The 27,287-nt window shown below is 51.2% G+C and overlaps 1 protein-coding gene across 3 annotated transcripts; it reads left to right on the top strand.

The window, feature by feature from the left end:
- The first annotated feature begins 1,601 nt into the window (after positions 1-1,601).
- Positions 1,602-27,287, top strand: LOC124192925 (unconventional myosin-XVIIIa-like). 3 transcript variants are annotated; one of them, XM_046586502.1, is made up of 22 exons: positions 1,602-1,738; positions 2,443-3,670; positions 3,830-4,013; positions 5,126-5,260; positions 14,018-14,398; positions 14,475-15,156; positions 15,264-16,360; positions 16,464-16,610; positions 16,763-16,996; positions 19,483-19,611; positions 19,695-19,838; positions 19,971-20,060; positions 22,899-23,018; positions 23,085-23,648; positions 24,493-24,642; positions 24,712-24,877; positions 24,965-25,380; positions 25,461-25,607; positions 25,712-25,849; positions 25,984-26,318; positions 26,389-26,538; positions 26,644-27,287. In XM_046586502.1, exons 2-22 carry the CDS (start codon positions 2,454-2,456, stop codon positions 26,681-26,683), a joined length of 6,666 nt encoding a protein of 2,221 aa, XP_046442458.1. In that variant the 5' UTR covers positions 1,602-1,738; positions 2,443-2,453; the 3' UTR covers positions 26,684-27,287. The 3 variants fall into 3 exon arrangements, with proteins under 3 accessions (XP_046442458.1, XP_046442459.1, XP_046442461.1); XM_046586503.1 differs by lacking the exons at positions 1,602-1,738; positions 2,443-3,670; positions 3,830-4,013; positions 5,126-5,260 and adding an exon at positions 8,535-10,729; XM_046586505.1 differs by lacking the exons at positions 1,602-1,738; positions 2,443-3,670; positions 3,830-4,013; positions 5,126-5,260 and adding an exon at positions 12,770-12,880.

Here is a 27,287-nt window from a genome sequence, read left to right as displayed (position 1 = left end):
GGTGTATAGAAATGTAATTGCAGTAGTACAATAGACTTGCAGCAAATCAGCAAATAGGATTGATAATGCTGAGTTTGGTTGAGTTATGCACAGAAATGAGTCGTAAAAAGAAATAGAGTATATTATACGAAACTGGATTTATATTGGGAACCATATGTGTTCCCATTTTCTTTCGATTGAACATTTGTCACACACATAGAACTTGGCAGACTGTTTTTGCTCGTATTATTTCTTTTTTTCTTCAAAGTTATCTGTTTTTCATCTCCATGTCGTTAACCCGGCCTTTTACGTCAGCAGATAGTCACGCTCATGCCAGATACCACAGAGAAAAGCGACTTGAAAGGGGATGCATTTTCGTTGGTCGTGTGCCGCACGGAAATTCGCTCATCTCCGACGAAAAGGCCTTTAAATTGAACCTCTCAGAGGGTGGAAAAGACAAACAACACCTGATCGCCAAGTATAAGCTCAACAACTATTTATCTATCTCTTCTTCTTCAATATGCTGTACAAGTCAATGGTATAAATCCCTAAAAATATTCTTTTCTTGTGCTGTAAATATCCCTGCTGGCTTATTGCAATTATAATTCTGTCTAATGGAATTTAAAATATTATTGCGCAGACCCTTTTGGTTTTGGTGGCTTTGGCCGCTTGCGTCTTCGCCATGGATGCTGAAGTCCAGGATCAGGAGGCTGCTGAGCAATCCTACCGCAATCCTACCGGGCCGCCTATGACACCTATTCATGGTGTCTACGGCCCACCGTCGTACCAATACGGCGTCAATGCCGGTGGAGACATAAATAGAAACAGGTTTCCCGGTTGGCTCTACGGTTGAGAGTGGCAACACAAGTTCCCCAATTCTTTTTGCATTCAATGTCAACATTTAAAAAACTGTTTCGCTGTTGACTGCAAATGGAAAATACACACACGTATATGGCAAGTCACTGTACAAGCACTACTACACTTTACAACATTTACAAAATTAAAGCCCCTATAACATTCCCCGTCTTCCTTATATTAAACCATCACCATTTGCGTCTCTACTGGTTTTTGTGACTTGTAGACCTTTCACCATCTGAAAATTGCCACCCAACGCGCGTACATTTTGCATAAAATATTTTCCAATTTGATGTCATTTTACAACTGCCCAAAATATGGAACACTGTAATTCGAAATGACAGAAACAAAACAAAAAAACTATTTGATTACTTACAACTTTTTTTAAAATATTTCTAACTCGATTATATTACAAAAATACATCTGATATGTTTGAACACGGCGTTTTTCAAAACCGGAATAAATGGGCGTATTTACACTCGACTAAAGCAAAATAAATGTTGAAAAAAAAAACCTGTTGAGACCGTCCCGGATTCGATACGCTGAGTCATTTGAATTTCAAGTTTTGTCTCTCTCTCAGTCTAAAACAACGAGCCGTTTTGTCTCTCGAGAATCTCGACCAATCAATTGCCAAAGAAAAACAACGATGCATGTCATTTGATATTGATTGTTGGCTGGTGTTGTTTGAAAGCCCGCCCGCGAAATCAGCCGAACCAGTTCGCCACCTAGCGGTCGAAATAGAAATCTCTCGCCGCATTCCTGGTGACCAGACTGGGGCGCCTGTCATTTACGTCGACTCGGCCGAGACCTCTGCAGACGTCAAGCATTTGCTGGCGCCTTAAACTCATCAAACGCTTTCAAGTGAAATAGTTTGATTCCTTTCCACTGTTCGATGAGCTTTCAGGTGAGTCGTGCATTTGTTTACAGTCGGCCCTGACCATCTCTGACGGCGTTTCTCGGTGGATTTGCTTGGCATTCGACAAGGAAGAGCAAGGGCCCCCGCAACAAGCCGTCGACCCTGTGTGGTGCTAGTTGGAACGGGTTCTCTCTTACCTAAATTCCATCTAAAATGTTGACTCATTAGCGTCCCGAATAGGTGTAGCCACGATTCCCCCTGGGCCTCGCTTCTCTGGCTCTGCTGTGATTGCCAAGTGCAAGCCCTGGCCATTTCTCATTCGCAAACTCCTGTGAAGATGTCAAAACAACAAGCAGAAGGCCTCTCACTCTCCCTCCGAAGGCTTGGTCAATTCTCCCATGACCCGTTGCCAATGCAGTGAAGGAATGGGGGTAGAGAGAGAGACGTCTGTGAAATGTGCACATCAAGTTTCGATAATTGAAAGCCCACATGCAATGGCCAAGTTTTGAGGGTTTGTGAGACGTGAAAAGAGTTCCATGAACCTGCCAACCTCCCCCGTAATCAGTTTGAGGTTTCCTTAGCTCCTTCCTGCCTATTCTGGCTGCTCATGTTTCTTGTGGTTTCCCGATAAATGCCAACATCCTACACTGGCATGTGTGTCTGTGTGTGTGTGTGTGCATTGTGTTGACCATCGATGTAATGTTTCTTTCTTTTATTCTCTCTTTTTTTTCCATTGTTGTTTGCATGTGCAGGACTGGCCGCCATGTTCAGCTTTATGAAGAAGGACAAGGCGGACAAGAGGGAGAAAAAGGAGAGAAAAGAAACGAAAAAGCCTCCGACAAAAGATGCTGCTGCTGCCTCCCTTTTCCACCAGCAGTCGTCATCTGGCAGCGGAAGTGGCGGGGTGGTGTACGGAGCATCTGCCGCCGCCGGATCCTCATCGGCCAACGTCGACAAGCTGACGGCCGACGAGCTGCTGCGATTGGACGAAGTCAGGCGGAGTCTCAAGATCCGCACACGCCGCAAAGAGAAGGAAAAACTGCCCAGCGGCATCACGGCCGACTACACGGCCCATTTGGGTCTCCACTTGGTGGACGGCGGCCACGCCTCATCCGGACCCTGGCCGGAACTGCCACACAGTCCCATCAGCGACGGGGGCAGTTGCACCAGCGACGGGACGCCCAGTTTGAATTCCCTGACGTCGACGACAACGACGACGGCCATGATGATGATGAAACAGGAGACGTTGTCGGTTTCCTCCCCCATGCCCGTGCCGCCGGCCCGCGGGATCCTCAAGGGCAAGTCCTCGTACGGCCTGGAGTCTCCGCCGCTGCTGGAACTGGACGACGACAACAAATTGGTGGAGAACACGTTGAAAAACGAGTTGATTATTTACGAGAAGCCACCGGCTGTGTTGGGGGTCAAGAAATCGCTCTCGAGTCCGTCGGCTGCTGCCCAGCTGCTTCTGCTGCCTCCCCCTCTGCCCAAGTCACAGCCTCCGTCGTCGTCTGCCAACGGGCAGCTGGGCTTTCAGCGGGCGAGGGCAGCAGCAGGAGGAGGAATGCAAACAGAAGAAGAAGACGCGTTTACTTATAGCAGCCCACGACCACATTTGGCACCGCTGGATGCGGCCACAGCTGCTGCCATCGCCGCCGCTGCCGGTCTCGTTCCGGCCGACAATTCCAGGCCGCCATCTGCCGCCACTGCCAAACCCACGACGACGACGACGGTGGTGGCAGCGGTCAAGGTTTTATGGAGCGAACCTCCTGGTGAAGGCTCTGGCTGGCTGGATCGCATCAAAACCCACAAGAGTCTCCATTCTTCCTCATCCTCTTCATCTTCTCTGCCTCTTCCTGCTCTCGTTGAGCCGGCCCTGCCCGAACCCAGAGATCTGACGCTGCAGCGCAAAGAGACGGGCGATTTTGGTTTCTCGCTCCGGCGGAGCGTCGTGGTCGAGCGGTCGCCCAACGATCCGTCCAGGTATTAAAAATAATATCTTCTCGTTATGATTGCTGTGGGGGCGTTAATGACGGGCTCGACCCCGTTTCCCCCATTGATTTCATCCTCCTCCTCCCCCGCCTGCCCGTCTGATATAATCATTTAAAGAAATGTCCGTTTTTGTTTGTTTGTTAATTTCAGGAATTCGGTCAAGAGGACGGTGATTTTCGCCGAGCCGGTGACTGGCAACACGAACAAGCAATTGGATGCGGCTCTTTTGCCCGGCGACCGGCTCCTGGAAGTCAACGGTCAAAACGTTCAGAACACGAACCGCGAGGACATCATCGACATCATTCGGAATTCAGGATCCACCGTCACGCTCAAGGTTGTCCGGCCTTTATTTTTCTAAATGTTTTATTATTTTCATTGATTTACGGCTCCTTATCTCTTTTTTTATTTTTATATTTTTTCTTTCATTACGTTTTACGATTATGACTTGAATTTCAATTTAAACGATTGCGCCTTGGCCGTTCATTGGGGTAGATAAGGTTAGATGGCGCCAGGGATTAACTTTGATGGCGCATTCCCGGAGCTTACCTGGGCTAATAGACCAACCAGTTTTGTGTAGTTTTTTTGGTGGGGTGGGGGACGATCAAGTCCAACGAGAGAAAGGCCACAACGGAAAAGAAGAGAAAGAAAGAATTTATTTTTTTACAAGCGAGTAGTAATCTGGCCAGCAGCGTGCGTCACGTACTGCATAATCATTACGGGGCAGGATGCGACTGTACGCGTGATTTATGGCCGCGTGATTTATTTTCACGTTTTTGAATGCGTTCGCTCGCGCCAGCTCAAACGTCTCGAGCCTCTTGGCCTTGCGTGAAACATTCTGCCCGCCCGTCCTGCCCGTCTCTCCTTGGCAGTTGAGTAGAACCGAACCAAAAACACCTGTGGCGACGGCGGCGGCGTGCCGATTATCGCACGAAGCCTTTAATCCGCTGCCACGCCACGACCCGATTAATCTCAGCTTGCCCAATGTTTGACTAATCGCCAAAAGTCAAAACGCCTGTGAAAACGGGCCAGCCCGTTGCGAAACGGTTTCACGGGGCGACGGCAGCAGTTGCGAAACGACCAAAACGAGTCGCTCACGACGCCGACTGAAACAAACAAATAAACGACGACCGCCGAATTTAAAAAGCGAACGCGAACCAAAAAGAGAAGAAAAAAAAATGACCTATTCCTAAATCGGCTCGTGTGTGGCATTTGATTCAGTCACGATCCCGTCCAAACCAGTTTTTTGTTTTATTTCTTTTTTTATCTTGAATTTTTAAAATCAAAATTAAATGCCGGTGGAAGAAACTGGTCGTGTCGTCGTCGGACGTCTCAGATATAAAGTGGCGGCGCTGTTGTTGTTGTTGTTGTTGTTGTGTCTTTTTTATTGTCTTGATTTATATTCGATGATTTGAATTTTTTTGGGGGGGTTTTGTTTTAACGACACAGGTGCAGCCCGTGGCCGAATTGGTGGAGTTATCGCGCCGCTGGGCGGCCGACGGCCGTCAAATTCGCCTCAACGACGTCATCGCTAAAGGTGGCACGTTGCGCCGCACCGGATCCTTACGCCACCGCCATACAAAGGTAAACGACAATCGGCTACTACTTGTTCTTCTATTCCATCCAGTTCTTTTGAATCTTCTTCTTCTTTGCGGTCCGGCGAGAGTTGCCCGTCATAATCGTCCACTCCCTAAACGGTCACCATCTTGTTCCTTTTTGTTGTCTAAAGCGGCCGAACAAACAACTTTTTTGTTTTCCTTTTTCTTTTAAAAAAAATGGGAAAAATGGCGAATGAGAAAATATAAGAGATAGACGGAATGACGTGGACTTGTTGCGTGTCTGCGGTCCGTGTCGTCCGACTCTCTTTGGCCAGCCGATTATTGGGTCGTAAAACGACGAAATGGACTTGTGGGCCTTTGTGTGTCGCACAATAACAACTGGGCAGGAGGAGGACAATTGTCGTAAAAAGAAGTGCCTGGTCAGCAGAGATGACGACGATGATGATGTGTCGTCTTGTGTAAACCAAAGTTGTCCAGTTTTCCTCTTTTTCTTCTTATGAAATTTATTCGAGCGGAGAATAAAAGAAAAATGTGCTGATGACTTGTGAAGTGAGGGAGGGAATACATAATGCATCCGCCGTCTCCTTCTTTTGATCCTCGTGATTCCGGCGGCCATTGACGAGTCTCCTCCTGCCAGCCTTTTCTCTTTTCTCTGTAGTAGTGTTTTGGTTTGGGGAGTTTGGGGTCGGATTTTTCCATATTTTAATGAAATGGCCGACGAGTTTCGATGCAGCACCCAACAATCTGTCGATTGATTCAACGCTGTGCGCGCAGCTCCATCTTCTTTTATGGGCCGCCTGTCTCTCCTCCGCATCGACAAGAAACAAAAAAAGGGGGTGCGGTCAATTCCCTCCCGGAAGAAAAAGGAAAGAAAAAATCTTTAGAAGAAAATTTTTCCCTTTTTCGACTTTCAGGTTTGACGTATCGATCGAAGCTTCTTCACTTGTATTCCGACTGCGTGTGCCGTGATGATTATGATTATTATTTCGACTTTCTTTTTCTCTCTCTGCGTGTGACTCATTGGCAGTCATCAGTCAATTGGAGTTGTCACATTTGCTGGCCAAAACTGTTTGCTGTCAACTGGAAAACGAACGAGCCAAAAAGAGATTGGACCCAGTTGACATTGTTCTCGTTTGAGATTGTCCTGTTGTGCCGATGCAGTTGTTTGGTTTATTCGAGTCGCCTTGACCATCTCATCGAGAAATGTTGTCTCTTTTTTCGGATGACCATATTTGCCGGGATTGGAGCGAGGACTCGATCCCAATTTCGATCCCCTTCCACCATAAAGTAAAAAACGTGTTTCTTTTCCAACAGCAGCGACTTATGAGAGAGATCCGATGGAGCGATAGGCATTCGCCGAGCATTTAACCCAAAAAGTGCGCACTCGCCGAGACAGAGAGAGAAAGAAAAAATGATTTGATTTTGCATATTCTCAAATGACTCTGGCCTGTTATTCTCTTTCTCTCTCTCTCTTCGTGTGTGTGTCCTGACGGCCTTGACCAGGCCGAGAGCAAAACAATGGAAGGAGAATGGCGTAGGAGGCGGTCGTTGTTATTACAGCATCCATCTCTCCGGCAAATAGAAAAGAGCCTCAGACCAAGTACAGCCAGTGAGACGAGGTACAACAACAACAACAACTCTGCCGGGTGATTGGCAAAAACGCGACCTCTCTTCTCTCTCTCTCCATATTTTCCACTTTTTTTTTCTTCTTCTTCTATCCCGTAAGTCGTGAACACACGACGGATCAAAACGGCCTTGCATTGCTGGCCCAACTCTCTCTCGGATCGATCGCACCATCTATGGGCAAGCGAAAAATCGTTTGGGAAATTTTTCGACTACCCGCGTCGTCAGTTTTTTTCTCTACTCGGTTCAAATCGTCGCTGAAAATGGCCTCAATTAAATGGCCCCGCATGCCACTCTCTCTCTCTTTCTCTGTCCGTCCGTTCAATTGCTCCTTTTGATTTCGGCTTCAGATGAAAAAGTGACGGACAAACGTCGTCAGATTGTCCACCACTCGCAAGGTCATAGTGGCTGTTGTTGCGCAACGACGCCGGGGCTGAATCGGCCGCCGTAAATGGCCCGGGCCGACCGTAACTCACACACCAACGGCCAGCCGGCCGGCTTTGGTCAGCATCTTTTGCCCATATTATTCTGATTTCTCCTCTCTCTCCTTTTTTCTTCTTGATTCTTGATTCCGAATTCGTGTCCGGCTGAATAATAATCGACTGGTGGAATAATATCGTCCCGAATGGCCGAATGGACGACCCCCTCAACCACCCAAAAATGGTCGTCGTCTTTTTCTTATTCAAAACATTTTGTGCTGGCCATTTTTGGCGCATTCAACCAACTACCAAAATGACGAATAGAATAAATAATCGGAAGACGAATCAGAAGAAGATTCAGTTTTCTTGGTCAAACGTTTTAAATCACAAACGGACGGTGACGATGGATCTTTTTCGTCGATTCCACTTTTGGTTTTCTCTCCTCTTTGAGTTGAATGTGGAAAAAGAAGAAGGACGGGCAGACGCCCTTTTTTCTCTTTATCTTTTCTGGTTGTGTTGCTATTGGCGAGGCGTGTTCCTCTCTATCCTCTTCTTCTCACCTGTTTCTGCCGGATGAATTGCCCATCGCCTTTTCTTCTTCTTTTACAAAAAGTCGTCAGCTCGAGAGAGAAATAGAGAAACACCTGCTGCTGCTGCTGTTGCTGCTGGCCCGCGTTTGTGATTGTCCATCACGCCATTTCTGCTTATCCTTGGAAATGGCGTCGTCGTTTTGCTATTTAATCTCTTTTATTTTTCTCGGATTTTATTTAAAAATTGAAGCGCACGGACGGGCGAGCAAACACGTCCGTTTCGTCGACCAAAAAACAAACAAAAAGGCAAACACGATTTGGGGGGGAGAGATTTGTTATCATCGCCTCCCCTTAATTCGTCCCCCATTTGTATGTAGTTGTAGTTGGTTGTTGCTTTCAGTTATTGCTGCTGCTCTTGTCTGTTGTTATCTCGTTGGATGACGTGCCACAGTCCCTCGCCGGTATCATCATTTGTAAATAAAATCATTCCGCTGGACTTTTGGACGATTTCGACAGCTGCTGCTGCTGTCCAGTTGAGATCATTGTCGATTCGGGTTTTGTTTGTGCAATTTGATTCGTTTTTGAGAAGGTGGCGTTGTTTTTTTTTCCTCCTCCTCCCAGTCCAGTTGGGCTGGCCGGCTGGCTGCTGCTGCTGCTGCTGCCCGGTGGCTGAGCAGCGCCACCACAGGCCGCCCGTTTTTCTTGTCCACCTGCAACCAACCACTCAGCAGCAGGGACAGGGAGGGATAGGGAGAGAGAGACGTGAGAGAGTCGAGTCTAGTCACGACCGAGACGCGGCCGTGTCCTGTTAGTCTTGCGCCAACAGCCCGACCGAGTGGTACTACCCCACCCACTCTCTCTTTTCTTCTATTCTCTTCTCTCTCTGATTTGATTTCATTTCATTTTGTAGATTTTTATTTCCAGTCGTATTTGTTTTCTATTTTTTAAATCGTTTTCTTTCTTTTACGGGGTGCGTGCGACTTTTGTTTTGTTGTTTCTGTGTCAAATCGGGGCCGGTCGTTTTGTGCTCCGCTGCGCTGCGCGTTTGTCTTTTATTTTGGGCCGTTTCTCTCTGTGTGTGTGTGTCGGTGGTTCGGTTCGCACGCGACCAATTCGGGACAATTGCAAAAAAAAGAAGATCGTCGTCGTGGATCATTGGGCCCGGAATTGATTGCAGCATCCGACAGTTACGACACACGTGTGTCTCTGTGTGTGCGGAGGGGTGCCGATGAGTCAGTTGGTGTGAGCCCCGTCCATCCAGTTGTTGCCACACACACAGCACCACAGACAGGTGGGCAAGAAATGACGCTCACCTCCGCCCAAGACAAAACCCCAACAACCGACACACAAACGCCCAAATAGGAAACACTAAAACGACCGGCCCGGCCATCCGATCGGCCATCCTTCCATCGGAAAAAGTTAAAAGTAAGAACAAGTTTAAAATTAAAAAACAAATAAAAACGTGAGAAAATGGCGAAATCGTCGTCGTCGTCGATGGAAATGCATTTCCGCTCGTCGCTTCGTGACGCGGCCAACAACAAGTCGCCGCCGTGCAAACTCCACCGCGGATGCAGTGGCCACCTGCACGGCCAAGGAGTTTTAAAGGTCAAATCCAAAGTTGATCCGCCGCCCTGCCACAGGAGCCTGGCCGCCGCCAGAGACTCGAGATCGTCCAGCCGTTCGCCCGTCTGTTACGACAGGGGAGTCGTCCCAGGCTACGACCTGCACCGCGGCTACAACAACCACCACAGCAGCCGGGAGACGGACGGCGGCGGCCGAATGTCGTCCAATTCCTACGCATACAACAACCACAACAACAGCAGCAGCCGGGAGACGGACGACAGTTGCTACAACAGCAGCAGCGACGTCGAGTCGTCGCCCGTCAGGAAAAAGTCGATGCTGGGACTGGGCAAAGTCCTGCCGGCCCCGGCCTCGGCCGAATGCAAATCGATCCTGCCTCCGCGCTCACCGCCCAAATTCCTGGCCTTTTCCAACCGCTCCCTGTCGTCGTCGACTTGCTCGTCGGACCAGTCGTCGTCGTCCAGGTACTCGGGCAGCACTCCCTCGCCCGGCATCTACGACTACCCGTCGTACAGCAACCCGCTGCAGTGGCCGTTGGCTGCGGCCGCCTCGTCCGGCCTCTACCTGGAGGAGGTGAGCGAAGAACTGGACGACGACCTTGACCAATGGTCGGACCACCAGCACAACAACAACAACAACAACAGGCGGCCGAGTCCTAGTCCGAGCCCGTGCTCCACTTTGGCCTCGTCCACTTACGAGTCTTCAATAGATCAAGGCCGTCGACTGGCAATGTCACCGCACCAGCTGAGACACTCGACCCCCAATCGGTCGCCATACACGGAGAGAAATCGCCCGTCCAATTCCAGCAGCAACGGCCCAGCAACCACCACCACTAAGAAGGTGACGCCGTCAACGCTAAGGAGGTCGACCCTTAACAACAACAACAACAACAATGGATCGCACAACAAAGGAGTAACCAGCAGCAACGGCCTGGACAACGGCGTCGGTGGGAAGAAAAAATCAGCCGAGAGAATCGCAGCGACGCCGTTGATGAAGAACAAACGGGTGGCCGATTTGGCCAAAAGTGGCGGCCAGTCGTCGCCATCGTCGAGATGCTCGTCTCCTTCGCTGTCGCGACAAAACTCGGCCGGCAGCTCGTCCAGGAGTTCCTTGGTCAGCCAAAGGTCAACCCTGGACACTCTGCCGAAACGGCCGTCATCGCTGACGGCGTCTGGCAATCAGAAACAGCGGACGACGGTGGCGGCCAAACCCAAATCTTCTTCATCTTCGTCTGCGGCCATTAAGAAAACGGGCGGCCCAAATCGAAATTCGGGATCCAGCCAACAGCCGCCCACTCCCCAAGCCCAAAAGGAAGAGGAATCGAATGAGTCTGACCAGGAGGTAGTAGAAATAGAAGATGAAATTGACTTGGTTTTTATCCTCGTCTTTCTTTTGTTTTGGGGGTTTTGTTTTTCTCTTTACGTTTAAATTGTTGTCGGTTGTTGAAGAGTTCCGCCCTCCATCGAGTCGTCGATTGTTGATTGGCCAAGTTGTTGTTGGTTGGTTGTTTGTTTGTTTTTTCGTTGCTTGGCTCGCGACGGGTGGCCGGCCCGTCTCTGATTTCCTTATCGAGTCAAAAGTCAAAACAAACTTAGAAAAATTTGCCTTTTGCCCGTTGCGTTTGTTGCAACTCTTTTGTCTTTTGGGGGCCGTTGATGATGATGAAAGATGATGATGATGGGCTGTGCAGTGGAGATTGGCAGTGGTGGTGGTCTCGGTCCAGCGGCCCTTCATCATCATCTTCCCTCGTAACCAAGAAAATGCCGAAACGGGTCCGAATGAATGGCGGAGCGAATTAAAGTTTTTTCCTGCCTGAGGTGACGGTGAAATATCGGCTGGAATGAAAAGAGAAAGAGAAAAGGGATATGCAAATAGAACGAGCGCCTCATCATCCCGACGACGACAGCGACGACTACGACGCAATTTCGACTTTTGTCGACTCGTCGTCACACGCAAATGCGTCAATTGCCGTTCGCTTTTATTCCACGTTCCGCCGACGCCCAAAATGAAAACAAAAAGAAACGTTTTTTGGGTTTTGTTTCTTTTGTTTCGTTTCAATTTTCTCCCGACTGCCGAGTTCACCGACGGCCCCACTTTACAAGTACATTGGCTGTGCCCGCCTTTGTCTTGACGTCGGCCGTTTTTTCGGCATTGGAAAAGTTGATTTTCTTTTGTTTTTTTTTGCGCCGGCCCTTTTTGGTTTTTCTTTTGTTTTTCTTTTGGTTATGCCGAGACACGGACGCCCGTCTCTTTTTCTTCTTCTTCTTCTTTTGGCCTTTTCAAACGAACGAACGAACGAACGAACGAAAAGGATGTGAGACTAACGCGTCCTGACGGAAGACGGTGAGGGGGGAGGTGAAGGGAGTGGGAGGGACCACCCAACGATGCCCATCATCGTTGGCCAGCCAAAGACTCTTTACGCGGTTTTCCTTTTGTTGGCCTTGTTAAGGGCACCGACGGTCGACGGGCCGTGAAAACGGCCAGCAAAAGAAACAAAATTACAACCGGGACGAGAAATGTGGGAAAAATCAACTGTGACAGGAAATGCAACTCGGAAGAAAAGAAGAAAAGAAGAAAAAGAGATTTTTCACTTTTTTTTCTGTTTTTCTGTCGGTTGTTGTCGACCCCTAAGGCGGCACGGCCCTGCCCAGCCGGCCGCCCGTCTCCTATGCACAACATCAACATCCCCTCAATGTAATGCAGTACAACACACACAACTAGACACGACAGAAAGTGCACGTTTTACTCGTTTGGAATGAGAGGGTCCAGTTGGGGCGAGTTGTGTGCAGGTGGTGCAGGTTTTGATGGTAGTCGTCGTCGTTCACCCCCTCGAGCTCTTTTACTTCTCCTCCTCTGCCACCGATGGCTCGTGACTTTTTCCCCCTTTTTTCCCTTTTTGTTTTTAATTCCTTCGACTTCTCGGCTTCTCAGTTTCCCAGTGGGACCCAAATGGAAATGAAGAATCGACGCGGTCGTGCCGACTGCTGGGCTGCTGGCCAAGGGTGGGGTACTCCTTTCTTATTGGCTTAAGTGAGTGGATGGAGGGGTTGAAGGGTAGAGATGATGGGCCCAGCGGTACCTACGTAATTGTACGACGTACTCAACAACCCGCCAGAGTCAACAGGAAGCGCCGTCGACTTTGATTCCAGTCGTGACGTTTTATTTTTCGTGTCTTGCGGCGGAATTTTTTCCTTTGATTTTTATTGCGGGTAGTGCGTGGTAGTACATCCCGAGTCCTTTAGAGCCGATGGAATTGCCCCCGTGAGTTTTTGTCCAGGGTTTTTTTCTTCTTTTCTCGGTTTGTTGTTGTTGTTTTTGACGTTGTCGTCGGGAGCGAGTCAACGGACGACGAGAGGGGGGGAAGTTGATAATTAAAAAAAGGGGAAAAAAAGGCGACGAGCCGGCGGCTATGAGTCTCATAAAGACACACGGCGGGTGCTGCGGGATTGCGGGCGAGTTGAGGAGGGACGACGACGAGCAGACCGCCGGCAGGTGAGCGCGGATGAGATTCTTTTTTGATTCGTCAAGAAAAGGAGAAGGAGAAGGAGAGAAAGGGGAATGAGACTTTTTGAGTTGGTGAATGGAATGGATGAGAAGAAAAAGATGGAGAGAGAGAGAAGACCTTCGAACAGGCAGAGAAGAAGAAGAACTTTCGATTGAGAATTTTGTGGGTGACCCACTGCCAGATCATTCCACTTTTCCTCCCTTTTTGGGATTCCTTTTGACTTTTTATTCCCCGTCTATTTTGGGTGTTGAATGTGACGGGCATCGCCATTATCCATTTCGTCTCTTGTGTCAACGCGACTGTCGCCCCCCTCCTTTTTTGGGCGTCGGTGCCACTTTCGCCACCCATTGACGACGACTAAGACGACGACAATGGGCTGCTGTCTCTCCTCATTGTGTTGGCACGACAATGCGCCACTTGTGTCGCTCCCCCCTTTCACCTTTCCTTTTAGTTTTCCCTTTTTTTAGAGAATTCAGACAAAAGCGACAAGCGACTTTTCCTCTTTTTTCCCCTCCTTTGGGTGTGGGTTGCCCCTCATCTCTTCTTTGGTGTCGAATTTTGGGTTCTTTGGTTGACACAACAGCCAGGCCATGGAAAGTGATGCCACTTCTCTTTCTGAGCTTCTTGTGTCTGCCAACCGGTGGGCGTTGTCGTGAGTGCCAGTTAAGAGCCACCACCACCGCGGCGGCGACTGGCTCCTGACGCAACTCAAACAGAGTGGGAGATGTGGGTGGTGATAGAGTCGAGTGGAGTGGGGGGCTACAACTACAAAGCCAAGTTCATTACGAGTTGAGTGAACAAATGCAAGTCGTGGCGTGTTCTTGATTTTTTGACTTTTTGTTCACTTTTTTACCTGTTTGGGATGGGTGGGACGGGGGGGGGCATTGGTTGGGTTTTCCTTGCTGGAATGAACGTGCAATCAAGTTCTTGATTCTCACGACTGGAAGGCCTCAGCCAATAAAAATCTTATCATCAGATTGTCGTTTGACATGTTGCAAGTTCAGTCAAGACGAAAATAATCAAGATCAATCGAAAGAGACGGGCGGGAGAGGCATATCGTTAACATTAACTGGACACATTGAATTAATTCATTTGCATTTTTTACGTTTGACCAATGATCGCAGGCCAAATCGGATGACGAATTGACCAAAGAGAAGGAATGGATCGAGTCCGGCAGAGTTTGGCTCCAGCACAAGGACGGATTCACCTCGGCCCGGCTCCATCCCATCGGCAACGGCGAGGAACCGGTCGAAGAGGAGGGACGGGTCCGGCTCAAGTTGGACGCCACCGGCGAACTCGTGTCGGTCGACGAGGACGAGGTCGTCAAAGCCAATCCGCCGCAGTTCGACCTGGCCGAAGATTTGGCCCAGCTGCGACACCTCAACGAGGCCTCGCTCCTCCACACGCTGCGCTGCCGCTACGCCGCCAGTTTACCGCACACCTACGCCGGCCAAAGTCTCGTTGTCATCAATCCCGTCACACCTCTGGCCGTCTACTCTGAACGGGTAAACTTCAACTTTCTCCCATTCAAAAATGAATTTCATTGTTATTTCTAATTAATTTCCAATTCCTCGTCGGCAGATGATCCAGCTGTTCCGCGGATGCAAAGCCGAGGACATGCCGCCGCACATTTACTCGTCGGCCCAGTCGGCCTACCGTTCCATGTTGGCCACTCGCTGCGACCAATCGCTCATCTTTGTCGGGCGCAGCGGGTCCGGCAAGTCGCACAACTTCCGCAATTCCCTCCACTACCTCTGCCTGGCCGCCGGCTGCCCGTCCAAAATCATCACCGTCGAAAAGCTCAACTCCATTTTCCTACTGCTGGAAGCCTTCGGCAACTGCCGCACGGCCCTCAACACCAACGCCACCCGATTCACCAACATCTTTTCCCTGGACTTTGACCAGTCGGGACAAATTGCGGCCGCATCCATCCAGGTGCTGATGCCGGAGCGGGAGCGAGTCACACGCCGGCCCGATGGCGAACCTTCGTTCAACGTCTTTTACGAGCTGGTGGCCGGCGCCACGGGCGAGCTCAGACGCTACTTGCAGCTGGACAGCGTCAGCGGTGGCGGAGGGCCTAACGCCGAGCCGTGCGCCTACATGACGCCGCTGCAGTCGGCCGAAGATCGCCAAAAGGCGGCCGTCAGTTACGCCCGTCTCGTCGCAGCTCTGGAATCTTTGGGCGTCGCCGAAACCGATAGTCGATGCATCTGGTCCATCTTGGCTGCCATCTACCATCTGGGTGTGGCCGGAGCCATGCGAGGTAGTACAACACTTGAGAAATATGGAAATTTTTAAAATAGTTATCGACTCATTAACACCTGGAAACTTTTTTTCTTTTTTCTTTTTTTGATTTCATTTGCCCGGCAGGTGTTAGCAACAACAAGATCGTTTTCGCCCGACCGGCTGCCGCCCAGCGGGCCGCCATCCTTTTGGGAATCGGATCCCTGGAAGAACTGGCCCAGTTGGCCTTTTACGCCACGCCCGTCCAGGGCGCCATGATGAACGGCCGCTCGTCTTTCCGCACAGGCTCGCCCGTCCACAACGCCGACGGCGCCAAATTGTCGATGGCCGACAAACACCTGGATCCGTCCGAGGCCCTGGAAGGTTTCGCCCAGGGTCTCTACGTCGAGGCCTTTAGCGCTTTGGTGGCCCTCATCAACCGGTCCATCTCGTCGACGGCGCGGACCATCAGCTCCATCGTGGCCGTCGACACTCCTGGATTCCAGAATCCGGCCACCACCACCACCTCGACAACGTCGTCGAAGGCGGCCACTTTCCAGGACCTGTGCCACAACTACACGCAGGAGCGCCTGCAGCTGCTCTTCCACGACACGCACATCACGGCCCAGCTCAACCGCTACGCTCAAGAGCACATCGACATCACCCTGGAAGGCGGAACCGGAGAGGAGGAAATGCCCTCGCCCGAGCCGCTGGTCGACCTCCTGGACAGGGCGCCGCAGAGCGCCGTCGCCCGCGCCCAATCGGCCACCAATTTGCGCGACGTTGAGCGACGAGGTTTCCTCTGGCTCCTGGACGACGAGGCCCTGGTCAGCACCACCAGCGAAGACGAACTGCTGGACAAACTGTCGGCCATGTACAACGACCGGGTCTTTGAGAAACTCTTTACTCGGCCGGAAGGGACCGACTCCCGGAAGCAGTTGATGATCCACCACGGCCAGGGGACCAACAGCGTCCTGTACGACCTGGACGGCTGGCTGAAATCGGCCCGCGAGATGCCGACCACCCGCAACGCGGCCCTGGCCCTGACGGAGTCGACCAAGGAGGAAATGGCGTCGCTGTTCCGCTCGTGTCGCGGCCCTCTGCCGACGACGGTCAGCGGCTCGGTGGCCGGCATCGAAGGAAGCCAGTCACTGCGCAGGGCGTCGAGCATCCGACGCACTTTCACCTCCGGCACGGCCGGCATCAAGCGCAAATCGCTGGCCCTCCAGTTGAAGTTTCAAGTGGTCAGTTTTTTTGGGGGGATTTTTGTGATTTATTTTGTTATGTATCGATTTTGGCATTTGGCAAATAATTGGATTTGTTTTTTGTTTCGTCCCAAAAATGTAGGACGGGCTGATTGAGACGTTGCGACGGACCAAGGCTCGTTTCGTTTATTGCTTTATCCCCAACCACCGGGCCGGTTTGGTGGACCTGAGTTCATCGACTTTCTCCGCCAACGACGACTCCCTTCAAGTGCCTCTGCTCCGCTCCCAGGTCTGTACACATACCGAAACAAAACAAAATTATCCCAAATCAATCAAAAATAAGCTGCTGCTGCTGCCCGGCCAACAAAAAGGAACCCATGAAATGGCATCGAATGACATTTTCTGCCCGTTTGTTTTTCTTTTTAAATTTCGGATTTGCAGCTGCGCGGATCTGAATTGCTTCCAGCTATCCGGTTGTACAGACAAGGCTATCCGGATTACATGCCGCTTGGCGAATTTGTTCGCCGCTTCAACGTGTTGGTGCCACCGGACGCATTACCGGCCTCCCTCCTGACTGGACTCAACAGCTCGACGGCCAGCGAGAAACAAGCGGCCGAGATTCTTTTGCTTCACATCGACATGGAACGTTCGTCTTACCGTCTCGGCCTCAGTCAGGTGAGTCCAGTTGTGGCCGTCTGTTTTCCTTTTTTCCCTTTTTTGTTTAAGACCGTGGAAGCTGGGCAATTGAGAGGATATCAGACAAGGGGTCCATTAAGATGGGTTGGCCGTCGGTCCGTGTCCAAGTTGTCTGTTTGACTGTTTTGGAGTTAACGGAATTCCGGCGTCCATCGCAATCGGCTCATCATCGTCAATTGCCTTTGTGATTGTGCGGTCGCATCCGATTCGGCCGGACAATTGATTGGCCGTCGTCTCTCTAATGGCGTTTTATTTTAAATGCCCTACGCTACGCCTAGTGGCTGGCTGGCTGGCTGGCCCTGGATGGGGTGGTACAGCTGACAAAAATGGTAATGGAGCGTCGAATAACGTTGCGTCCATCCGTGACGTCCATTTTCTCTGGCGATTGACGAGTTTGAGAAGAGAAAAAAGAGAAACGACGGACGGAGATGGCCCGTTTTACTTTTTCGGTTGTTTGTGTTTATTTGTCCGTCTGTCGGGTTTGTTTCCATTTCCAAACTTTCGAATGAATGAAGGGGCCAATCGACAATCGACAATGACTGTCTGAATCGTCTGCTGGGAAATGGGCGAATGGATTGCGATCCGGCTGACTAGCGGCCTTCCGGCTGACGCTGGTGGTGGTGGACATTAGTGTCACCCCGTTCCTCAATTTGAGCGGCTCCTCCAATGACGTCATCCGCACGAGTGGAGCCGAAATGTGTGGCCGGTGGTGCCCAATGCTGTCGGTCCGTCCACCAAACACAAGAAATGGGCGATGGAAATGACGCGGAAAAAAGGATCCAGCCAAACACCAGCCGGTTAGCGCCAGCGCCAGCTCGAGTTGTGACGGACAACAATGGCCGAGTCGATTGCAGTTAGTCCAGCCCGCCCATTTCGTGATTGGCTTTTCTCACTTTTGCTTCTCTTTTGAGGCGAACAATTGGGTGGGGAAGAGAAAAGAAAAAAGAAGAAAAAGTTCCCACGTTGGCGCCCGTGAAGTCCAGTGAAGTCGTCCGGTCGACAACCCTTTCCTGGTGGCCGCTCACTCCACCACCACCACCACCAGCACCAGCCGCCAGTAGTCGTTGTGCAAAAGAGAGAGAGAAACAAACAGCAGCAGCAGCCGGGCATTAAACGGAACGTGGCAACTACCTGTGGGGAGGGTACGTTACACAGTCGTGTGTCCAGTGCTGGGCAGCAGCCAGCAGAGTGCCCTTGAGGGCTGGAGGAAATGTGGAATTCGTACAGGAGGAGGAAAGAAATTAATGAGCCGCGACAAGGTGGAAGAAGAAGAAGAAGAAGAAGAGAACGGCCAGCGCGGCCCTGGTCACTTATTCGCCCAGTGTCGGATGGAATCGCCGATAGACAAGACGCGTCACCGTGTGCGCCGTGTGCCCAGTTTCTTCTTCTGCCCTCCTCCAGTTTGCATTGCCCCGTTTTGAAGAGCCGGAAGAAGTTGAGCCGCCACCAGGAAAGATGAGGATCTCGACGTCCAGTTGGAACTTGACGGGCAATCCCATCCACGACCGCCGTCATCAATCCATGGAAATGGAACACAACCGCAAGGCCAGAGAAAAGGATCGCGGCGCCAGTACTACTCCGACGGTCGATCCGCTGGATTTGGCTCCGGCTGTGGCCGATCGGATCAAGGCCTTTGAGGATTTGATCCGTCGCTCCAGCCGGTTCGACGCCGCCTCCGCCAACGAGGATGACGAGAACGCGGGCAACAATCGGAAGAAGCGGAGTCAGTCGTGCCCGGCTCGCAACGGAATGCCCAACTCGGTCGACAGTCGATCCCTTCAATTGACGTTCCAGCCGGACCAGCAGACGACGATTCCGCACAAGCCACTTTTGCGACGCACCGGCCTGCTGGACCACAGCAGCGGCCGCAACAGCAGCAGCCATTTGAGTTTGTTTACGTGTGGCAGTTCGTCGTCCGGCTACACGTCGACGACTCCGCCCAGTCCCGAGCCGGAATTGTCGCCCAACCGCTACATTTTCTTGACGGCCCAGCCGGCCATTTCGGGCTGTTTCGACAAAGACGACGGACACGACGACGGGCAAGAAGAAGAGCTGGAAGACGAGGACAAGCAAATTGAGCTGGAAATCTTTAGCCGCCATCCGTCGAATGCGAGTCAGGCCGGTCAGATGGACCGTCGACTCTTCTCCGCCACCTCGAGCGACGACGAGGCGGACGTGGACGAGGAGGACATGGACGACATCCGCTGGAGCGACTTGGAAAGCGAAATGGATTTGGATGAAGTGGTCGACATTCTCATTCAATCGAAAACCTCCAACGAGGTTAGACTAGACGGAGACGGACGGCCCCACACTTCCTGGGCGAATTTCTTCTTTCCCCCCTCCCTGGGATTATTTCGATTCGTTTTTCTTCTTCTTTCGTTCTTTGATTGTTTTCTCCATGTCCAACTTGTTTTGTGTGACTTAATTCATTCATAATTGGAATTTGGTTTGGGTTTGATTCACAGGTTTTCTTCCGGCCGGGTGTCTTGTCTCAACTGGAAGACCAGCGGGACGAGAAAATCACGAACCGCGTCATCAAATTCCAGGCCCAATGTCGCGGCTTCCTGGCCCGCAAACGCCTCAGCAAACTCAAGGTGAGCTGAAATGGACGACAAAATGATTGAATTTTCGGTCTAACTAATTTCCTGTCTGTTGTGTGTGTTTTTGGGGGGGGCAGGTGCAAGATGTTGCCATCCGCTGCATCCAGCGCAACGTGCGCAAACTGCAGGCCGTCCGAGTGTGGCCGTGGTGGCGCCTGATGCTCCGCTTGTCTCCTCTGCTCAACGTTCACCGGACCGAAGAGGAGCTCAAAGCGAGAACGGTAATTGAATGGCTGTGGGCAGGGCCAGGCCGGTGCTAATTGCTATTGTGCTGGCCATTGCCGTTGCCCACGGTGTCATTTCACATCATTCTGATTCTTTTTCTTCCCTTTTTGTTTGGCTGATTGACGCAGGAGGAAGCCGAGAGTCTGCGCAGTAGAGTCACCGCTCTTGAAAAAGAGCGAGCCGATCTCAAATACGTCGCCGATCGACTTGAAACCAAGGTAGTACACTCATTCAGTCATTCAGTCATTCACCGTTAAATCAACTACTTGCCCCACCCCAACCCCAACCTCAAATCACTCTACAGTCGCTACCAACTAGCGCCGCTTTCCGGCCGGCTGGGGACTGGCTGCTGGCCAGCTATGAATCCATCCCCGTTCGAAATGGAAATGTTTTTAAAAAAAGAGCGACGACAAACTGGCAACCTGGGTCACATCTTTCTTTTTTCCCCCATGTTTCTTTGGGGGGTTGGAATGGTTCGAATTTTCCCGCTTAGAAAATAGCCCGCCGGACGCGCTGTGGTACACAACAACCAAAACAACAACATCTCGATCATCCCTGGTTGGGGGGATTCTTCTTTTTTTCTCTTGTCACCGTCCCAAAGCGGAAATATCATGTCGCCCGCCCTCCTTGATAGGCCGCGTCTCACATCGATTCCCATCCCGCTAGAATGTCCTTTTTCTCTTCCTCTTTTTCCCCTTCCCCCTTTAGAAAAATAAATAAACCCCCCCCCCCCCGAAAAAGCGGGATGCTTCCACCCTGCCGTCCGCCCAGGGGGGAAACGCTTGTAAATGTCGTTTGAAATGTCGTGAGAAAATGCGCTGAGCTCTGCACTTTGCCCGTCTCGTCAGAGGGATGGGTGGGTGGAAAGAAAAATGAAAAGAGGGACGATAAAGAGCAGCAGCAGCCAGTGAGTGAGAGAAGAGAGAAAGACCTGACACCTATAAATAGGGACCTTGCACCGCACAGTCAGTTGGGGTGAGGGACCGGGCAGGAGCGGCCGGAAAAAGGGACGAACAACAAGAAGAACAAAAAAGACAGGCAACGTCATCGCCGCAGCAACGCAACGTAAAGTGGAGTTGAACGCCAGCCAATTCCGCACGTACACAAAAACAGAAAACTTTTTCTCTTTTCTTCTCTTTTCTTCTCTTCACTGGCGTTTCTCTCATTCCTCCTCGTCCATCCAGGACAGTTTTGTAGCGGCTGGCGCGCGCCTCTTTGCCCGTCTGTGTGTGTTTGTGTCGTCCAGGGCCCAGGCCCCTTTTAGTTGTTGCCCATGACTCGTGCCGTTCAAAGGTCTTTTCTCTCCTATTCTTTCCCCCCCTTTCTCCTCCTCGGTTTGCATTTTGTGAATATTTCGCAGTGTGTGGTTCTCTTGGTTTTGCCCTCCCTACCCCCCCACAACGAATTCCGTCGTAGGTATTGGCCCCGCCCATTTAATCGCATTTCCGCCAAATCAAATCGCATCGGCCACCACCGCCGCAGCTCCACCGACGATGAGCTCCTTGTCGTCGCACTTGTCGTCCAAACGTCGACTGGAAATCCAGGCCCAGCGCGACCACAGCCAGACGCAACTCTCGCTGGCCCTCTCGCCCGTCCTCACTTGCGGCTACTACAGCGAGTCCCTCTCGCAGTCCGTCTCGGCCAGGCGAACCTCGTCCCATTCATCCCACCAGCAGCAAAATCGTCGATCCACTCCGCCACCGGCCCCGCTGTCCGCCCGTGACGAAGGAGTCGTCATCCAGGCCGGCATGAGCTTCGTCCTGGGACACAAGGCCGTCCGATCGGCTTCCGTCTCGGCCATTGGACCAGTGGGCAGTGGCCAGCGCCCCAGCCGCTCCTCGACCACCACCACTTCGGCCGCTGCCACCACCGGCATCCGCCAACACTTTCGTCCGCTTCCGGCCCACACGATGGCCGACACGACGTCGTCGCTGCTGACGCGGGCCATCCGTGACTTCCTGGGCCGCACCGACCACGTCATGAACGAGTGGAAACATTTGGGCAAGGACGGCCCGGGAGGAGTGCAGCGTTCACGCTCGTCTACCCGATCCTACGTGCCGCCCCGCTCCAGTGGCCAGCAGCAGCGTCGCTTCTCTGCCCGCTCCTTGTCCAGCAGCCGCTACTCGTCGTCGGAGAGTCCGTCGTCGGGCGGAGCGGGCGGCGTCAACGAGTTCGTGGTGGTGGGCGGCCCGTTTTCACGAGTGCCCAGTTTCCAGTCGGTCCGATCGACGGCCGACACGGACTTTGGCTCCTGCCAAGATCTCAATGACTACGACGAGGTTTCCACTTTCATCTTCCCACCCATCCGCCCGTTTCATTTTTTTGTCGGTTGTTGTTGTTGCCTGTTTGTCCGTCCCTGTTGTTTTTTCTGGTTGTTTAAAAGTCGAATCGTTTGACACGCTCGGCTGGTGGTCGTTGATCCCCCCGGTCGGCCGGCCGTCCACTGCTGTGAGATTCACGATCTCTGCGGGATGTTTCTCGATGATCGGCCTCACGCTTCGTTAGTCTCCGTGTGTAAAAATTCCTTTCCCCTTCCCCCCTAACAACGACTAGGGCCTCCCTCCCTCCCGTACTTAAAAATAGGCACCAGGGAAATGGAATTGAAAAGTAGAAAAGAAGAAAAGAAAAAGGAGGAAAGAAGAAGAAAATCCAATAAAAATCGGCCCGATCCGCCCGCCCACCCACGAGAAAGAACGTGAACGACGACACACCGACTGCCGATATGATTGCACGCGCGCGTGTGTGTAGTTTTGTAACCAACCAAAAAAAGTTGTATAGTTGCAATAGTTGCTCAACTTGACTTTTTCCCAACCAGACTCTTCCTGGCTCCTGGCTCCTGGCTCCTTGCCCTTTTCCACTTGATCCCAGTGTGATTCCTAGTTGTTGCTCGTTCCTCTTTTGTTTCCTTTTTTCGTGAATCTTGTTGCATTTTTTCCCCCACGTCAAATGGAATCGCCGGGAAAATGGGGGGGGGGAAAAGCTGAGCGCTGGTTGTTGGCTTTGCCGTTGTAAAAATAAACGCTGACGATGTTTTTGTTGTTTGTTTTTCCCAACAGGTCAGCGAATTGACTGCCGACTTGGCCGAGGAACACTCGACCGCAATCTTGGCCACGGAACGTCTCGAAGCCGAAACGGCCCAACGGATGAAGCTGGACAAGGATTTCAGCGAGTTGGAAGTACAGTTTTTTTTGTCATTCATTTGTATAATTCATTCAACTTACGTCATTTAATTTGATTTAAAGGCGAAATTCCGCAAACTGTCTGGCGACCACGAGAAGATGGAAATGGAAGTGTTGCTGAACCGGTCGGCCGGCCTCAACGGCAGCGGCGGCGGTGGCAGCGAGTACAACATGATGATGAGCGGAGCTGAAGACGACGATGAGGAAGATGACGGGCAGCCCAACGTGTTCCGTCAAAAGTGCGAGCGTCTGTCGCGGGAGTTGGAGCTGGCCAAGCAGCGACTGGCCCAGCAGCACGAGGACGACCTGGAGCAGACGGTGACGCTCAAGAAGCAGCTGGAGAAGAAACTCAACGACGCCTACGAGGAGGTGGAGGAGCAGCGCCAGGTGGTGGCCCAGTGGAAGCGCAAGTCGCAGCGGCTGGCCGCCGAGCTGAGCGACACGCGGCTCCTGCACGAAGACCAGACCAACCGCAACGCCGTCCTCGAGAAGAAGCAGCGCAAGTTCGACACGGAGTTGCAGCTCCTGCACGACGAGCTGCGTCAGGAGCGGGGCAACAAGGAGCGGGCCATGAGGGATCGCGACGCCGCCATCACCGACAAACTCACCTCCGAACAGACACTCCAGGTCATCATCTTTATTTCTCTCACACACATTTACAACAGCAGCCACTTTGGCATTTCAGACATTAGACTGTTGTTGTTGTTGTTGTGGGCGTGTCAACCTCATTTTTTGGGGGAGGGAATGAAAAAAGAGACGGACCGGTTGTTGCTGACGTATGGCATTGCCCAAGAGTTTTTCCCACTTGAGAGAATGGACGTCGGCATCGGGCCTCGTAGAGCCCAACTGGAGAACAGCACTACAGCCGCCATTCCGAGGTCGAGTGGCACGGACATGATCAGACATAACACGTGTCAGCCAGCCAGAACAACATGAAGGGCAGCAACTACTTTGAATTGAACAAGTGAGAGAGGGAAACGAGTAGTCGAGACTAATAAAGAAGGTATGCCGATCGGCTCCTTTTTTGGCTCGACTCGCAGTGTACCCACGGTCAGCCCCTGGGGGTGTTTCTTGCGGTACCTGACAACCAAACAGATAGGCCCTGCTCCTCCTGCCCTGTTGGTTGTTGTCGAAGAATCACAAGAGGGGGGAGGTGGGAAGAGGGGGAAAACACACACACAACTGGGCAATCCCCACGAGTTCACAGGGGGTGGAATTCAGTTGGCTTCAGACGTTTGAAGGTTTAAGGGTGACGCGCTCAACTGTTGTAGTAGTCGGTTGTGTGTTGTTCCTGCTGGTGACACAACGGTTGCGTCTCGTTTGTTTGTTTGTTGTCTCTGTGCCACCACCACACATCATGCCTCAGTTTTACGTAGGAATAATAATGCTCGACGATTCTTTTTCCTCGCCTTTGGCCTTGACTGGTTGAATATTTAATAACGTTATTTGCGTTTTCCTCTTTCCCATGCAGAGTGTGCAGCTCGATTTGGAGATGAGGGGCGAACGGCTGGCAGCCCTCACCAAGGAATTGGACGAAATGACGACAGAAGGTCGATCCGATGCTGACATGACCGCCCTCAGAAGAGCCAAACACGAACTCGAGATGAAAGTCAAAGATCAGGTGAGATTCTCATTGCATACGGTGGAAGTGTGCAGCAATCACCAACTTGTCGTTTTGTGTGTTTTGCAGGAGGAGGAACTTGACGAATTGGCTGGCCAAGTCCAGTTGCTGGAGTCTGCCAGGCTGCGACTTGAAATGGCCATGGAGCAGATGAGGAAGGAGAACAAGAAGGAGCTGGCCCAGAGGGAGGAGGAGATGGAGGACACTCGCTGCAGTGCCCAGAAGAAAGTCAAAGGTGTGTGCACACACTCACTGCGAGAGTCAACAGACATGACTCGCTCCCTTTACACAACCACTTTTATTTGTTTTGTTGACATGACAGCGTTGGAGGCCCAGTTGGAGAGTGAACATGAGGAGAGAACACTACTGGTCAGGGAGAAGCACGAACTGGAACGCCAGCTGCTCTCCATGGCCCAGCACGCGGCTCACGCAGCCGACGACGACACGATCCACAAGCTGAAACGCGACCTGAAACGCACCAAAGCCTTGCTGAAAGACGCCCACAGCCAATTGGAACGCTGCAGATCCGAGACGCCCAGCAAAGTCCTGCTGAGGCAGTTGAAAAATCAGCTGGAAGACTCGGAATTCGCCCGCACGGCCGCAGTCAAGGGTCGCCAACACGCCGAGCAGGAATTGCTCGAGGCCCAGCAGCAGCTGGACGAAGCGTTGAGACTGCGCGGTGAAACGGAAGACAAGTACTTGAGCTGCAACAGGGAGCGCAGCAATTATCAGAGTCAAGTCAGTTTCACCCCCCACCCATTCCGTCGCTGGATCAAATGACATCAATTTTTTAAAAATATTTCAAAATCCGTTTGCAGGTGGATGATTTAGAAGTGGAGTTGAACGAAGTGATGCGCAAGTACAAAGCTGCCGTGGCTCAACTCAGCGTTGACCAAATCACCCTTCAGGATCAGACTGCTCAACTGATGACCCTGGAACACGAGAAATCCACACTCAAGGAACAGGTACGACCGGTTTTTGGGGCCTTCCATCTCGCTCCATGGCATATAATCGTTTCGTTCTTACTTATCTTATTTATTTATTTATTTTTGAACGGCTGAATCCACAGGTGGCCGAACTGAGCGCCCGACTCGAGTGCCTGGAGATTGACACAAAGTCGGTCCATACCCAGAAACGTATGGAATTGAAAGTCAAGGAACTGGAATCGAGAGTCGAACTGGAGCAGACGTCCAAGTCACGATTGGAGGTGAATAATGTCGTGATTGAACAAACAGCCGGCACCATTTTTGACATTTCCAAGCCGACCGACCTGTTTTTCATCTCTTCTTCTCTCTTAACACAACATTTTGGTTTGCTTTTTTTTATATTTTTGTCATTTAGACGCAAGTGTCACGACTGAAGGAGATGTTGGATAAGAGCAACCTGGAATTGGATTCGCTGCGCTGCAAGGAGCAACTGTCGCAGGAGAGTAGCAAACGCCTGCAGCGGCAGTTGCGTGACGTTCGCGAGGAGTTGACGGGGTCGGAGCAGAGAGACGCCGACACGTCGCAGCAATTGCGGGAATTTGAGCAACGCATCGAACTGCTGGAATCGGAGAACGCCACGCTGGTCAAGGATTTGTCGCTGGCCCTGCGCCGCATCGAAGACCTCCAGGTCGCCATGCAAGGCGAAATGGACACTTCCGATTCGGATCAAGACCCCCATTCTGTCGACAGGTTCGATTAGTGTTTCCCTAAATTAAAACTTTGGTTCATTTGGCTAATTGTTTTCTTTCAAATTGGGCAGCGACAGCGATGACGATTCAGACACGTCGTTCCACACATTCCTCAGTCAACGCAAGTACGGCAGTACTTCCGGTGTCAGTTCGGCCTCGGATGCCCGCCGCCAGTCGCCTACAGGTCTCGACAGTCCGTCCAGTAGTCGCGTTGATTTGACGTAAGCGAAAAAACATTCTTTCTGGCCATCCGGTCCAGCATGACCCCATTCCATTGTCTTTTTTTTTTCAATTGTGATTTGACATTTCGTTTTGTGTTTTGACAGGTCGTCGCTAGATAAACCAGAAGACGAATCTGTGGCGTAAACAAATGGGAAAAAGAGCGTCGCATCGGCCACATTTACCCGTATAATATAATAATTATAATATTATGGAATAATTTAGTTATTTACTTTCCCTCCTTGTTTCCCCCCCTCCTCACTATCCTTTCCACCTTAACTGCCTTTTTTCAACTAGCGTCACTACGTGTGTATATATAATTAATTAATTATCGATGGGACAACTCGTTCTTCTCTTTATCCACCATCCGCCTTGATTAGCTTCATCGTTGATAGATTAACCTTGTTGGTCTTGTCGCCATTTTCTCTTCTAATTTTTCCCTCCCTTTATTTTTGTTTCCTCTTGCACCTTTGTTGCTCCAGTATTCAGTTATTATTATTATTCATTATTCAACCAGCTGCCAATCAGCAATTCTGCCCCTTTCCTTCCCTAACCCAACACTTATGATTATTTGATCCGTGTATGATAGACAGACTTGCTCATACAAAACAAATTAATATAACGAAATCCCCCAACCCCAATCCCCCACCCCATACAAAAGTAAGAAAATAAATCCCGATTTTTTCTTTTATACCCTCTTGTTGTTTCAACGGTACCAAGAAAAAGAAATACAAACCAATCTAATATTTGA

Source organism: Daphnia pulex, chromosome 4, assembly GCF_021134715.1.
Source record: "Daphnia pulex isolate KAP4 chromosome 4, ASM2113471v1".
Taxonomy (NCBI): Eukaryota; Metazoa; Arthropoda; class Branchiopoda; order Diplostraca; family Daphniidae; genus Daphnia; species Daphnia pulex.
This window is presented reverse-complemented; position numbering and strand designations above follow the sequence as displayed.